Source organism: Callithrix jacchus, chromosome 13 (genome assembly GCF_049354715.1).
Source record: "Callithrix jacchus isolate 240 chromosome 13, calJac240_pri, whole genome shotgun sequence".
Classification (NCBI taxonomy): Eukaryota; Metazoa; Chordata; class Mammalia; order Primates; family Cebidae; genus Callithrix; species Callithrix jacchus.
Window position 1 is genome coordinate 101431363 of NC_133514.1, and position 15759 is coordinate 101447121.

Sequence of the window (15759 nt, forward strand, 5' to 3'; positions counted from 1 at the left end):
ATCTTGGCTCACTGCAGCCTCCGCCTCCTGGGTTCAAGCAATTCTCCCAAGTAGCTGGGATTACAGGTGCGTACCGCCACACCAGGTCAATTTTTGTGTTTTTAGTAGAGACAGGGTTTTATTATGTTGGCCAGGATGGTCTTGATCTCCCGACCTCGTGATCCACCCACCTTGGCCTCCCAAAGTGCTGGGATTACAGGTGTGAGCCACCGTGCCTGGCCCTGGGCATTTTTTATTAATCCCCTGCCCATTTTCTTTGTGGCTTTGTTAATAATTCCTTGCAGATTCTCTTCTGTACAGGTACATGGAAAACACATTTTCTTAAGCTGAGTTTTTATTTTATACCCAGCCACCTCATGACAGCTTTTACCCTGTTATAGAGCAAAGCAGGCACTGCCCAGATCCAACTTTTAATATTAGGGATGCTCCCAGGTCCCTAGCAGAGGGTGAGGGATTCACTGTTTTAAACAGTATTCCACTTTGACCAAAAATGAAATTCTTTCTTGAATCTGATAGTATTAGTTACCTAAAAGATCACACAGGAAACAGCATTGCATCCACGTGACTGATTTTCTCTGCACTGAGGCAGAGCTCTCATGGGGCAATGCCTTCCCTTCACTGAGGCACCTACGCAGGATGAGTGAGCCCCAGGCAGGACACTCAGAAATACCTAGGGGCCTTAGGGACTTAAAATGGGAGGACAGAATGGCAGGTTTCATCCTTTATTTAGATAAGAAAGCCCAGGAAGCAGATTCTTGGGCCCTACCGCAGGCGGTCCACACCTTCAAAAACATGGCTTTCGCCGTGCACAGGGCCCAGCAGAGCCAGGCTTGTCCTGGATCACGCCCTAGTTAGTGGTACGCTGGGAACTGGAGCATGGTTTTCTGTACACACAGTCTCTTCTGCACCCATCACCTGCCTCCCTCTGTGTTTCTTCTCCATGCCTCCAGCGCATTGTTTTTAAGCATGTCTCTTACATATCTGTGGCCTGTGCATTTTAGGATGTCGGAATGTCAGAATCCACCTGCCTGCAATATCCTGTATTTTCATCAGTTTTCAAAAATTACTCCACTACTTGAATCTTCTAGATTCTGTGATTTTTTTCGAAACTTTCATATTGTGACTGTGCTGTTTTTACTGGAACTGTAGTTACTTGGTCCTATCACTGAGCTAGGAATCATAAGGTGTGATTATGTTTTTTTCTGACTAACCAGAAAAGTTTGTTTTTCCTGTGAAATTTGGTTTTTTTCCCCTCAAGGCAATAGGTATTTAAGATTTGTTTTGTTTTGTTTTGTTTTTTCAGGGATTCACAGAACTGCTTCCTATTGATTTGATTAAAATTTTTGATGAAAATGAGCTGGAGGTTTGTATTATAAACATTATTTTATGTAAAGTGGATTTTTTAAAGTATCTCTCATTACTTTACAAGTAATATTTTAATATTCTTGGATCCATAATGTCCCGAAGAGTAAGTTTAGATGAATTTTGTTACATAGAATTCTTATGGGGTTTGTTTGCCAATGTGGGAGTAAGGAACAGCAAAAATAACCAACTGTAGTTGCCTTGCCCGTGAGAGGGCAGTTCTGGAACATGCCTAGTAAGTAGAGGCCACTGAGCAGAGCTGGGTTCGTGGCCCTACGCACCAGCTGAGGCAGATCACCACAACACGTAGAAACGAGGTTTGCAGCAACCCTTTGGGACAGCAGCAACCTGCTTGCACTACCAGACTGGCCAAGTATCCTCTGCTTCAGCCCCATCCCCCCACACCATGGCAGCCAAATGGGGGTCTTGGCCAGAAGGTGGCTGTAAGCATCTCCTCCGGGCCATAGAACAGACATCTCATTGAACTTGAAATGGTTTATGTTGAGTGAGGAAAAACAAGCTAGTAGCAAAAGGTAGTCTAATGACTGTCTAGTTCAACTTCATGCTGTTGACAAAGATGAGCAATGGCTATTTTAAAGACAAAGGACTATCTTGCCCTTTTTTGTGTCGGAGAAGCAAGAGAAGGGAGTCTGTGTCTGTTGCGACATGGTTGGTGGGACTCGGCGTGTGTCCCATCCACATCAGTGAGCGTTTCCCATAGACTGGCTTCCTATACTTTCATCTCAAAATGGAAAGTTCAAGATCAATATGTCTGTAGAAATTATATACTGCAAGCCTGTCCTCTTATAGGTGGGAAACTGAGGCAGAGAGCAGCTGGGTTTTCCCAGCAAGGTTTTGGCACAGTCAGGCCTAGCAACTTTATTTGCAGGCTCTGGCTTAGTTGTCTTTCCATTTCATTCTGGTACCTCTGCAGGAATATCTTCCATTCATCCACAGGAAGCCTCCCCTGGTGGAGAGTTGCATAGTAAGAACAGCAAACCTTAGACTAAATGCTAAATCGAAGACCCAGTTATGCCTGAGCATATGTCTGCAATTCTTAGGCCACTGGACAGATGAGGTGATTTGTCATCACCAGAATTAACCAACCTGGCGGAGAGACATTCTTGGTGTCATAAGCACTAATTCTTTTGTGGGTAGGGAGATACTTTCAGATATTCGGAGGAATAACCTCCCAGGAAGAAATGCAGCCAGGGTAGTGCACAGATGCTGCTGGAGCATGAGGAAATCCACAGGTCCCATGCGTAAGACTGGATGGGTAGGGAGGACGACTGTGGTGTTTCTATTTCCAATTTGACATGCTGTGGCCTTGTGCAGGGTTAGAATTGAGCCGCCCTCGTGACTGTGCTGCCTCTGTGATCTGCTATGACAGGTGGAGTCTGGAACAGGTGTCTGCCTTCCTCTGTGGTTACGATTCGGTAGCTTACCTTCATGGCACAGTGGCCAAATGCTGGCACTAAGGACGGTCATTTCTCAGTGTGTGATCTTGCAGCTTGCATATCCTGCTTTTATATCAGGTCAATTTTCTTCCTAGTTGCTGATGTGTGGCCTCGGTGATGTGGACGTGAATGACTGGAGGCAGCATTCTATTTACAAGAACGGCTACTGCCCGAACCACCCCGTCATTCAGTGGTTCTGGAAGGTAACTCCGGGGCCCAGCCTGTCCTGTGACCTCTGTGTGGCGCCCTGCCTGTGCTATGACTTTAGGACTGATGCTGCCACTGGGGTCTGTTAGTGCTTGGACTCCTGGGGTAGGGAACAGGCAAACTGAGCCAGCAGCCCCTATGATGGCTCTTCTGTAACTGCAGTGGACAGCTAGACTTGAATGAAGTTGGTCTCTACAAAAGCACACTGGCCTTCCTTGATCACCTTGTGAAAGTGACTTTTATCTGAGGGACTGCTCCTCCAAAGTGTAAATAGAAATGGAGGGTCTTCTCAGGACATAAACAGGCTTCAGGGGTGGCTTTGCAAGATGTCACTTTCTGTGAATAAGTCATTTTCTCCATTTTTAAAATACATTCCAACAAACATTTTGATCTGTATATCTTTCAACCAAAGATAACGTACATTTGATTTATTGTCTTAGGGCCAGTGTTTGTATCCCATTCAGCTTAGGATGGAAGTAAAATAGTAATGGGTTACTTCAAGGGAGAGATAGTAAACTTTAAAAAAAAAGTTACCCCAAAAAGGCTGATTATTTACTTCCCAAAAAAGGAATCATTTGACTTTTTCAAATTTCTTTTATTTTTATTTATTTTTTTGTAAAGATGTGGTCTCACTATGTTGCCCAGGCTGGTTTCAAACTCTTGGACTTAAGCAATCCTCCTGCCTCGGCCCCTCAAATTGCTGGGGTTACAGGCATGAGCCACCGTGCCCAGCCTTTTTGCACATTTCTGAATGCCTTTTATTACTGTTTCAAATGCCAGCAGGAGTGTAGAGAAATTTGAAAAAAAAAAAAAAAGCAGAGTCTTCAAATCCCTGTCCAGGTCTCCCTTAGCTTGGTTTAGATGTTTACTACAGCAGTCCAGGTGACATTACCAGTAAAGCCACCCAGGTTCCTGTAATACTGCAGATGTGTGAGCTGCACAGATGGTGTTAGAACCCCATCTCTGCCCCTGGTTGGGTTTGTTTTGGTTTTTTTTCCATTTTATAAAATGGTATCTTCTGGGGAATGTGTCTGCAATCTGAAATCCCATCTCATAACCTGGCTTCCCTTGTGATGACACATTTTAAATACTGTGTATTTATAATTGGCTTGGGGGAACTGGTAAGCCTTGAACACAGAAACATGAGCTCAGCGCCATCAGAGACAAAATAAATATCATTTATTTTGGCCTATTGGCAGAAGAAGAAAGAGACAGACGTTGTGATCACTTAGTCTCTGAGATTAGAGAGGCCAGCTAGCACTGTGGCCATAAAAAAACTACTCAGTTTTCAGAGTCAACTGTCTAGGTCTTACATTGCAATATAAATAAGATTAAGTTCCGCCTGCCTGCATGACAGCAGCATGTGCTGTGGGTCACGTGGAGGATATAATGACCCTCTGCCTCTGTTCATAGGCTGTGCTGCTCATGGACGCTGAGAAGCGGATCCGGTTACTGCAGTTTGTCACGGGGACATCGCGAGTACCTATGAATGGATTTGCCGAACTTTATGGTGAGCAGGATACCATTAGATTCAGTTGTCCTCCTGTGAATTTCCAGCCAGGCATGAACTGTGGCCCAGGAACCCCGCCTCCCAGGCCTCTGCATAAGGCTAAGTTTCAGGACAGTGTGCTATGCATAGGACGGATAGAAGATCAATGAAAGGGCTCTTATCTATACTTTATGTAGATAGCATATAGAGATACTTTATATAGACACAATGGTGCTTCCACCTCGAGGGACTGGGGGGCAGTTTGTAAAGAGATCCGTAAGGCTGCTCCTCTTTTTTTTCCTAGTTTAGTTTTTTTAGTAAACCATTAAAAACTAGGTTTTGCAGGGTCATTCATATGGTTGCAAACTGATGTATAACATCACCTCCAGTAGGCAGAATTTTGCAGTGTTTACCATAGATTTAAAAGTCACTCTCTACTTTGCATACTGAAGGTCACATTTTATTCACCCTCCCACCCCCAAAAATAGTTTGAAATTTAAATTTCCAGGGTCCAGCTGAGAGGCTGTAGCTGCCTGCCCTTCCATGGAACTGTCGTGTTTGTTAAACTTGGTGCAGTTCCATTCTAGAGATGATGCAGAGTCTTTCTGTGGGGTTGTGCAGACCTCTGGCTTCCCCCAACATTAAATATCAGTGTTTCAGTGGAAGAGAGTGTCTCAGGCCTCACACCTGGGGGCGTCCCTGCCCTGGCAGTAGCTGGACTGCAGACGACACCACAGCTTCATTCTTCTGCCCCAGGCACTTACATTTCTTTTTCTTTTCTTGTCTAGGTTCCAATGGTCCTCAGCTGTTTACAATAGAGCAGTGGGGTAGTCCTGAGAAACTGCCCAGAGCTCACACATGGTGAGTGACAAAAACACCTGCATGTCAGCAGCAGTATTTGAACTGCTTAGCTGGGTATGGCGCTGGGCTCCAGGCTAGAGAATGCTCTGTTTCCTCTCTGTAAGTAGCTTAGAGAATTAAAGGACAGTGATGTGGATGAAAATATAAATGGTACTGTAGTGCTAATAAGACGTAATCTACTCGTTATGTTTGGCAGTAAAGGGCTCAGGCCTCCCTGACGTGGGGACTTTCTTCCCTGAGCCCAGTCCATCTTCCCTCATTTTTCTAGGTAATGGAGCTTTCAGTATTCACCATACTTAGATAAGGCAGCTCTCAACCTCTATAAACACATTGCATTTTTACTCCAACCTTAAACTGGTTGAGAAGTTAGGATAGAATTCCCTGGAGAAACAACCTTTTTAAAAGGCCTTCTATGCTCATGAATAACCGGTAATTCCCTGGAATTGAGCAGTAACGTGACTGTGGTCGGAGGAGGGTAAGAGGGCTGACAAGTGGCCGGGATGCCCAGGCGTGGAGCATGGCTGTCTCCGGAAGGCCCTCTCAGGAGGCACAGTGAGGCAGAAGGGTGGCACTTGTTTTCTGAAGAGTTGCATGAAACCCAGCACAAATGCAGACCGGATGGGATCAGTTTCTTGAAGCCAAGTTCAGGGAGCTCTTGCAAACTCCAACTCCCATGTCCCTCGTGTTGGTTTTCTGCAAAGGCCTTTATTTCTTGCTCCTGAGGAAGCAGCAGGAGTGGGCCTTCTGGAAAACGGTGAGCAGTGTGGCCCTGTGTTTCTCACGCAGCGGGGGCTGCAAAGCCTTTTTGGGCCATACCGAGCTAACATAAGCAACCAAACAGTCCCTGCAGGAAACGCCCTCCCTTAAACTAGAAGTGCTGACTGGGAGAGAATTCTCATGAAAATGTATTTGTGAAAACTTGACTGTGAAAGGTTTTCTGCTTGTGTCGGTTGCCCCTGCCTCACCAGAAAGGTATTTGGTGCTTTTTCCATCATACCATTCACGTGATTCTCCGAATGGAATGAATACAGTCATTGCGGGTCAGAGCCTTGAAAGTGAGCTGACTCCAGCCTAAATCCAGAGCAGTCGCTGTGCGCGATTCTCTGCATATATTCGAGGGGAAGAATGCTTGAGTAGTTCAGAGCTTTTATCCAAACAGTATCTGAGTCAAATGTGGTTTTCTGGGTCTGGCCTCCATGTGAAAGGCACCGGCGTTGAGCCAAGCCCCAGGACTGTGGGTGGTGATGCAGAACTTAAGCTTGTGGTACTAACCGATGAGTATTAGGAAAAGTGAAATTATTGGGCACAGTCATCATCTGTGGTCAGGCACTGCTCAATCTTTATGGCAGCCTGATGAGATATGTTATTCCCCTGGGTCATCATGAGGCTGGCCCAAGGCTCACCTGATTCACAGCTTCCCAGATCACAGTATGTGAACTCAGTTCTACCAGAATTGGAGTCCACGCCCTTAACCACTACACCAGATACACTGCCTCTGTTAACATATCCACTTTCTTTTTAGACTTTTCCAAGGAAACCAAATTAGTGAACCAATTTCATGTTCATTCAGCCCATGTTCTTCTGTGACTTCATGGACACATGTCTTAGTATTGAACTGTTTTGTTCTTTTATTTTTTTTTTCCCGGAGCCCACATGATTCTGCCACATGATTCTTCCCAGATAAGTCCTCTGAACTCTGGTTCTCAGCCTCGGCTGCATGTTGGAACCATCTGGAGAGCTTTAAAGAAATCACTGATTTGGGCATCATTGGTCTGGTGTGTGACCTGGGCAGTGGGATTTCCAAAGCTCCCCAGATGATTCTGGGGCAGAATCATGTTGAAAATTCACAGGAAGGACAAAGATCTACCTACAGGAAGAGAACAGCCCAGCTGGCTCTTATCAGAGTTTATTTTCGTCTTCCTGTGTCATGGAAAGAAAGCAACTATATAGTTTTCCTAATAATATTCTCCCCAGACTAACTTCACCCTGATAGAGGGGACTGGCTGTTGCAGGCAGTGCCGGCTCGAATGGTGGAGCTGCTCTGCTGCTTCTAAACAGCTTTCCTCTCCACCAGACCCTGAGTGTATTGACATAGGAAACAGGAACTTCACTGTTTTGTGGCAAGAGTTCCGCCATAAAATTTCGCCATACATAGGTTTCATTTCTTCCATGTTTTATGATACACAGTTAAGGTTCAAAATAAAAATCTGATTTCCTAGAAGAGCAGAAGCTGATGGATCTAGGTCTTTATGATGAGGGTACCTTTCATTAAGCTTTCCAATGGTGACTATTGAGCATCTGACATTGAAAGGGCTTCATTTCATTGTTCTGTAAAAGGTCACTACTCGGACATTTAAAATTACTCTTCATTAAGAAACACAGGCCCCTGCCCTTTGAGATAGACTCTAAAGCAAACAAAAATCATCTCATTCAGCCCATACGTCTTCCACATGAGGACACTAAAGCCCTCTGAGGACACTGTGCTCCTCAAGGACACCCAGCTTGTAGTGCACACGGAAGCTAGGTGCGTGTGTCCTGACCTCCGAAGTGATAGGAACTCAGCTCACCAAGTACTCAGTACCTTCTGGGGATGTTGCTAAGCCCTTGATGTGATTGACTCATACCATCATCACCGCGGTCCTAAGAGGTGGGTGATGTTATGACCCACTTAGATGAAAAGCGCTAAGATGCTAAGCAGTGAGGCATTAAGTAGCATGCTTCGGAACCTTCGATCTTGACAGCCCTTCTCTGCCTCTTCATCTTGCCAGTGTTTCTCAAACCTGAATAATCTATGGACCTTTTTTAAAGGGAAACAATGATCACAGATCCTCAAGATTGGGCCTGAGACCCCTATGGGGTCTGTGAAACCCCAGCTGAAAAGCCTGAAACCACTTGCCATGAAAGGCTCTTTTAAATGCCATCTGTAGATGTGGAGTCCTGTCTTTATTGATATGATAACAGAAAGTGAAAAGTCTCTATTAGTACTTACTGTTGGCGGATTCCTGGGTTTCTGAGAACACCAGTTTGAGAAGCACAGTGTTATTCTCTATGTCTTTTAGTGTTTAGTGGCAGTTAGAGAATCTGAGTGGAGCTCAGTGGGACTTATTCAACATTTAGGGGTTGTTAAAGGGCCCTCTACAGTATTTGGTTTTTTCTATTTCTGTGACAGTGGAAGCAAGCACGTGGCGGTTAGCTTTTACAACACGAGAAGTTACTTTGCTGATTCTTGGAACCACACCCCAGTACCTGGAGGGGCCGGTTTTAAACAGACAGTGTGAGCACTCGCGGCAGAGGCGGCACAAGGGCACTTCAAGAGATGGGCTCTGGAGCACGCTGGGCTATACCTGGCTCTCCTGCTTCCTGTGCAACCTAGGGCAAGTTACCTAACCTCATTGCATCACACGCTCCTCCTCTATGAAATATGGATGCAGCGTTACCTACCTTACAGAGTGATGGCCAGGGTTCATAACACTGAGACAGGCTGATAGGCCACATGAGTACTCCATGAACATGGGATCTTCTTACGTCATAGTGAGATGTGGCAACTGTGTGTGCCATTTTCATGACAGATACACATCAGCAACTCCCCCCCACCAGCATGCGCATGCACACACACACACTCACTCACTCACAGAGAGGTGGAGGTTCTGTGGCTGGAGGTGCTGGCCTTGAGCCCCATGTAGACAGTCAGTAAACAGTGAAGGGTGATGACACTGATAACTGTCTCTTGAGCAATTGAGCACTTGCTGTATGCCAGAGCCACTGATCTGATCCATTTGGCACCCTGTGTGTAGTTTCCCCATGTCACAGAAGCACAGACAGATTCAGAGAGGCGAGGTGACTTGCCCAAGGTCACACAGCTGGCAAGTGGCAGAGCTGGGATTTGAACTTGATCCCATGGACAAGTAGGCTTGATGGCTGGCAGAGGCCATCCATTTATCTAAAAACCCTCACTATCACCATGGTGATTTGCAGCCCCCACCTCCAGCTGAAGCCTCCAGATAGGTAGGGATTTTTCTAAATGCAACATTCCATAGCAAATGTCAATTTTGCAGAGGAGGTAGCTTAGCACTGGTGTTCTGGAGCCCCAGATGGCCTGGGTTCTGTGGTGGGTCTGCCGTATGACAGAGTGTGACCTCAGGCACCTTGCCCTGTGTCTCTGCTCCAGGAGCTCCTGTGCAGAATGGAGATAAACATGACCTGCTTCATAGGGTTGGTGAAAATAAAGTGATTTAATACAGAGAACAGCACTTGGCTTGAGGCCTAGTGTGGAGTAAGTAATAGTATTAGAGGTAGACACAGTCTTAATTCATGTGTAACTCCAAAAGCATCAACTCTGTGTTCAAGGGTTTGGAAATCTTGCCAGTTACTTTGCTTTTTATGTTTCCCTTCCCACCAGGATTCTTCCAAGATCTGCGTCTGACTCTAGGAAGGGTTTCATGGACCATTCAAAAATGTTCTTTCTCTGTAAATTACAAGAGCTTATTTAGTGTGGATGTTTCATAGCTAGAGTTTTGTTTTGGTTTTCCCCAGATAATGAAAATTGTTGGTAAAGGCATTTTGATTCTCTTAATCAAGCCCCATGCCTTGTTCCCCAGATCCAGGAGGTGCCGCTGTGGCTTTTCACCTACAGTTTTGTTCCTTTTGCAGCTTTAACCGCCTTGACTTACCTCCATATGAAACCTTTGAAGATTTACGAGAGAAACTTCTCATGGCTGTGGAAAATGCTCAAGGATTTGAAGGGGTGGATTAAGCACCCTCTGCCTTGGGGGTGGTTGTTCTTCAAGCAAGTTCTGCTTGCACTTTTGCATTTGCCTAACAGACTTTTGCAGAGGCGGTGGCAAAGAGCAGCTACAGGCATGGCCCCTGGAGCCGAGCCTTCGCCATGCACTCGTCCAAGTTTGGATGCGGGAACCCGGTCCCAGCTTGAGTTCCCACATTTCCCACCACAAATTACCAACTGGTTGATGTGTACACTAATTACATTTCAGGAGGACTTATGCTATTTATGTTGTGCCTCTGCAGGCAAAGCCCTTAATAAATATTTTTCATCTTTCTAATGACAATGAATGGAATTAATCACTCTACAGGTATAGTATTACAACTCATGTTTACTTTTTAAAATGATTTAGACCGATTTTCAGATTTCATTATGATTAAAGATGTCTCATGTACTTGGAAAAGTGAGCTTTTTTTTTTTTTTTGTATTTCACTTTCATACCAGGCTTAATGTCAATGACATTTTTATTCTTGAAGTACTCTGACACCTCCACCCTCTACTTTATTAGAATTGGAAGGCAAGTTTTTGTCCAAAAACCTTCTACAGACAAGTACTTTGAGAGAATTTCCAATATGATATTAGACATAATGATAATTTTTTCCATACTCAGAATGAAAAACTGGGTATTACATTTTTGTTTTGGGTTTTTTTTTTTTATTTTTTTTTGTACAAATTTAGGTAATAGCTACAGGCGGAGAGAATTGTAACATAGCATGACAGACTTTGTGTTGACTTGAGAGGAATCACACCATTATTCCTTAGAAGTAATTATATACGTTCTAACACATTGGAGACAGGGTTGGACTACCACTTCTCCTCAGAGAAATTACTTAACCCTTCCTGACGCTGTACAGTCATCTTTTATTCTACTTCCTCTTTGCTGTTTGTAGTAGAGACATTTTGAATGAAACTTGTCACTGCTTGATTCAAAACTGTAGAAACCGGATCTGTTTCGTCTCCTGTTTGTATGTGTTTGCTAATAGTAGCTAAATAACCAGATTTTGTTGTAAATGCACCAAGTCCGGAGGCACTTTATGTACTACATGGATGTCATATCTGGTTTTGTTTTTATTTTTTTATCATAAACATTAAATGTGATGATTTCTTTTCCCTGCACACATCTTTCCGGTGCAATATCTATCAATTGTGAATCTGGCTGCTGGTGTATAAAAACCTGGATGTAAAGCTGAGCCTACAGACCTGTCCTCACCAACTGTTCTGTGATTTCTACTCAACTACAAAGATTTATTTAATGTACACTTAATCTAACCGAGTTTTGTTACTGATGACCTGTTGCATGCTTCGATAGTGTGTACTGCCTACATTGTGTCCGTTGTGTGCCAGATTAAAAGTGAGACAGAAGACTTGACTTGACCGCTGAGCTCAGGCTGTTGAGCTGGTGGTGGCGGAGGTCTGAGGGTACCTGCACAGTTTGATTTTTTTCTACGTGTAAGTCTCTGTTGCAGAATTGTCGTGCTTTGAGAAAACACCTGAGACAGTGTGGGAGTTGAACGACCCTGCTGTCCTTTTTAACCTGTGTTGTCCTAGACCCTGTCGGGGCAGTTAGGGGACACTAGAGATTTGATCTCATGCCGGTCATCAATAGGACAAAAAAGTTGTGGTTTGGAGAGGTCTGTTTGTTACAGAAAAAGGACTTTTTGGTGCAAGAAATTGCCTGTTTTTACCCAGCCGCGGGTGGCATGTGAGAAGCCATGGGAGGCTGTGGTTATAATTGAGTTGTCTAAAGGGGTGTAGAAGTCTGAGGTTTCTAAAAGAAGGTAGATTTCTACAGAGCTGAGTGTTGGTTCCTTTTTATTATTGGTTGAAAAAAGACATAAAACGTAGATGTTATATAACTAAAAAAAAAAAATACCCTGCTCATTAGTTTTGACTATTGGTGAGATACTTCCCTTACAGTTAATATAACAAATGTCTCAGTGGCAAAAATCCCCTTTCTGTGAGCCCCCATAGTCCAGAGTCAGTTCTTTTTAAGAACCATGCCAGAGCCCGAGTTGAGCAGTGTGCTTTCTTGGTTTTTGAGAGTGATCGTGTAACTGTAGAGGGAGAAATCCAGTTCCAGCGTAAGAACTGGGATTCTGTTGTCTTGTAAACTGCATATTGAAAACCACAGAATAGTCACTAAATGCATATTAAGTATTGGAAAGTATAAGAGAAAAATCATTCTGACAGTTTCTAAGCCAGGAGCAAATAAGAATTATTGAAATCTACCCCATGAATACTTGAAAGGCAGTAATTGTGAGTGGCACCTCAGTTCATCAACCCCTTGATAAGATTAGCTTGATTTTAATGACAACCAAATATTGCTGAATGGGGGTTTAGTATTTTTTTAAAAAGTAAAACAAGGTTCCCTAGTTCTCAGCAATTCTCAACGTTTCTCTCTTTGCCTAAAATGGTCATAGATCTTGATTTCTCTAAATTGCAATGACCACGCCCAGCCATCTTCACAACATAGATGCAGGTAGTAGTGAAGACAGTGTGCTGGGTAAGGAGCCGTGGCTGGGTCATTCCTTGGGATCCGACCTGCACAGCAAGCAGCCCTGGCGGGAAGAGGGCAGTGTTGCCTCTCCCAGAGGTCCCAGCAGCCACACTGCTCTTCAGCGTGGGCTCTCTTTAACCTCTGTGCTCTCCCAAGCTGGAGAAATCACCTTAATGCAGTGTCTTTAGTTGCCTGCTGAAGGTGTAGTTATTACGGGCTGCTTATATGAAGCTGGGAAGTACATGCCGGAAGTCACACACCGCCTGTTGCGGGTCTCTTAATATCAGTTATCACGGCTGCCTGTGGGTCCCAGGTATTCCATTCCTGCCCCTTGTTGACCCAGGGAAGGATTTGGAAAGTGCTAATGGGACGAACATCCCAACAGCCTGTGCTTCTCCACTGCTGGCCCCGGAGCCGGCAGCAGTGAGGCATTCATTCATTGTCTGAATTACTACGTATTCCCAGCTTCAGCGCTCTTTTCCTTTTTGCCTGAAATGTTTACTGCAGTTTAAATGCTTCTCTGTAGCCAGTCCTCTAACATATCACAAGAACAGACATAAGGCACTTACTTGGCTTTTGTTTCCAGGACCCTTCAGCAGGTGATGTCAGATACTCCCTAAGTTCAGACAATGAAGAATAGAGAGGGACTTGATGTGTATTGTTTCTCCTACATAAGGGCAAAGGGACAGATAATGATGATGATTATTGTTATTTTTATTATTTTGAGATGCGGTCTCTCTCTGTAGCCCAGGCTAGAGTACAATGGCTCAATCTCAGCTCACTACAACCTCTGCCTCCCAGGTTCAAGTGATTCTGCTGCCTCAGCCTCCCCGTGTAGCTGGGATTACAGGCACCCACCATCATGCCCAGCTAACTTTTATATTTTTACAGATACAAAATACGGGGTTTCACCATGCTGGCCAGGCTGATCTTCACCTCCTGGCCTCAGGTGATCCTCCTGCCTTGGCCTCCCAAAGTGCTGGGATCACAGGCATGAGCCACCGTGCCCAGCCTCACAGTGACAGATTCTGAGAAACAGTGCAAAACATTTGAACCATTTTCTGTGTCTCCCATTGTTTCATAGACAGCGTGCACCACTGCTGTCGTCTTCCCAGATCCACAGTGGCCCTCTCGAAAGCCAGGTCCATACACGGCAATGTTTTAATTGTTCTAACAGTTACCCATTAGCAATCCACCCCTGTATTTCCAAAGAGTTTTGTACTCACCTCTGAAATTTAAAAATGTATACAGAGAGCCTTGGTTAATCAGTTCTGCAGCCCCTCCCCACTGTGCTAGCTCCCCTCTTCTCTCTTCTCCTCACCCTGCCCCTGTACCCCTGTACTAAGAAGGAGGGGTGGGAGGTGCTGTCTGGCATCATTTTCTGCCCTGCCAGTAGCGGGTGCCGCTGTGCATGGTAACTGCCTGGCCTGCTCCCTTCCTGACCTTCCCCACCCCGAAGATCACACGCTACCTCTGTCATTAGGCATTGGGGTACATCCTGATAAGTCATGTCAGAACTGCCAATTTCAGGACTGAGATGTGTTTTTAAAAAACAAATTCTTATAAACTTCACTTTGTACTTTAGATTTTAAAACTGGGAGGAACATGTGATATTCTTTGGACCACTTTTTTAATTTATAGAAGCCTTAATAAACAGTGTCTATACACTCGCATACACACACCCCCACCCCAGATTGTTCTCCATATGTCAGAGAAAATGCCGTAGCATTAGGACGGGAGCTTGGAGAGTGTTTTCTAGAAAAGGGTTAGCTTCCTGTTGGCATGAAATTTTCCAAGCAGACCTCTCAGTCAGTATCTATCATTTGTTAAAGATGTTCCACTCAAAGCAATGCATGTTTCAGGCGCATGTCTTTCTGTTCGCTGGTTTTCCATGTGTAAGGAGTAGCATTGCCGTTGGTTCCTAACCTTGCGTGCACTGCATTCTCAACCTTGTACCAGTGCATCGGAAGCCATCCTCATGATGATGACTGTGTCTGCAGGTGTCTGTGTTCCTGTGTAAGCCAGTTTTCCCCTTTTACTCAGACTGATTTCACCTAGATTGTCACCGTTTCCTTCATGTTAACTTTACGTGACTTTCTTCTTCCTTTACTACTATGTATGTAATATATATGCATATATACGTACATATGCTGTCCAAATATATTTGTATATATTTGTATAGCATTTTTACACCTTTATTGAGCAATCTGGTTTTGAAAGGGAGTGAGAGCTTAATCCCTTCTACAGTTTTCTCCAAGCTGTGACCTGCGAATTTCTACCATTGGAGCCTGAGAAAACCCCAGGAAGGTTATGTTAATTTGCTGTCATTTCTTAATTCAGGATCTATCATCAAATGAAACATGAAAAAACAGTGACTTTTAAGGTGAAAAGAGTGTCAAGCATTCCAAATAAATTCTCAGTGTTTCGTAACTTTTTATTATAAACCCACCTCCTAATAGGAAGCCAAGTCCTATTTGATACAATGAAAAACCAAACTACCTTGAAGTTTTTTTAAGACAACTTACGGATAATGCTCATTTTCACAATCAGAATAGCTTTAAAATATGGTTGAATTTGATACACACAGGAAAAGTTTTCTTTGAGAACAAATCCTTTTCGCTTTTCTTTTTCTTGAGAGATCTAAAGAGAAACTGTAGATTGTTTTCCTGACAGCAAAAGACAAATGTGACAAAATGAAGTCATTGTAAAGAAGTGATGCAATTTGTCAAATATTTAATAAAGAATTATGGAAGCTGGAACATTTTCTACATAAGTATTATGGGTTGTTTGATTGAAAGCTGCTTTGTGAATGCACTGTCTTAATTGTTTCAAGGGGTCTAAATGCCTGCAGATTTATAGTAGGTTCATTTCCTTCATCTCCCTAAAAGCTCTGCACTTTTAAAAACATTAAAGCCTGGCTGGGCACGGTGGTTCAAGCCTGTAATCCCAGACTCTGGGAGGCCAAGGCGGGTGGATCACATGAGATGAGGAGATCAAGACCAGCCTGACCGACATGACAAAACCCCGTCTCTACTAAAAATACAACAACAAAAATTAGCTGGGCGTGGTGGCACATGCCTGTAGTCCCAGCTACTTGGGAAGCTGA

General features: G+C 44.2%; 1 protein-coding gene across 29 annotated transcripts in view; it reads left to right on the plus strand.

Moving 5' to 3' along the window:
- NEDD4L (NEDD4 like E3 ubiquitin protein ligase) overlaps nt 1-15412 on the plus strand; it is a 363043-nt gene extending 347631 nt beyond the window's left edge. For all 29 annotated transcript variants that reach the window (XM_002757276.7, XM_008979888.5, XM_078348240.1 and 26 more), the window contains 5 exons: nt 1304-1363; nt 2915-3022; nt 4440-4536; nt 5304-5376; nt 10027-15412. In XM_002757276.7, the coding sequence (XP_002757322.1) occupies nt 1304-1363; nt 2915-3022; nt 4440-4536; nt 5304-5376; nt 10027-10129 (441 nt within the window). In that variant the 3' untranslated portion in view covers nt 10130-15412. The remainder of the gene's footprint in view (nt 1-1303; nt 1364-2914; nt 3023-4439; nt 4537-5303; nt 5377-10026) is intronic.
- The last annotated feature ends 347 nt before the right edge of the window (nt 15413-15759 follow it).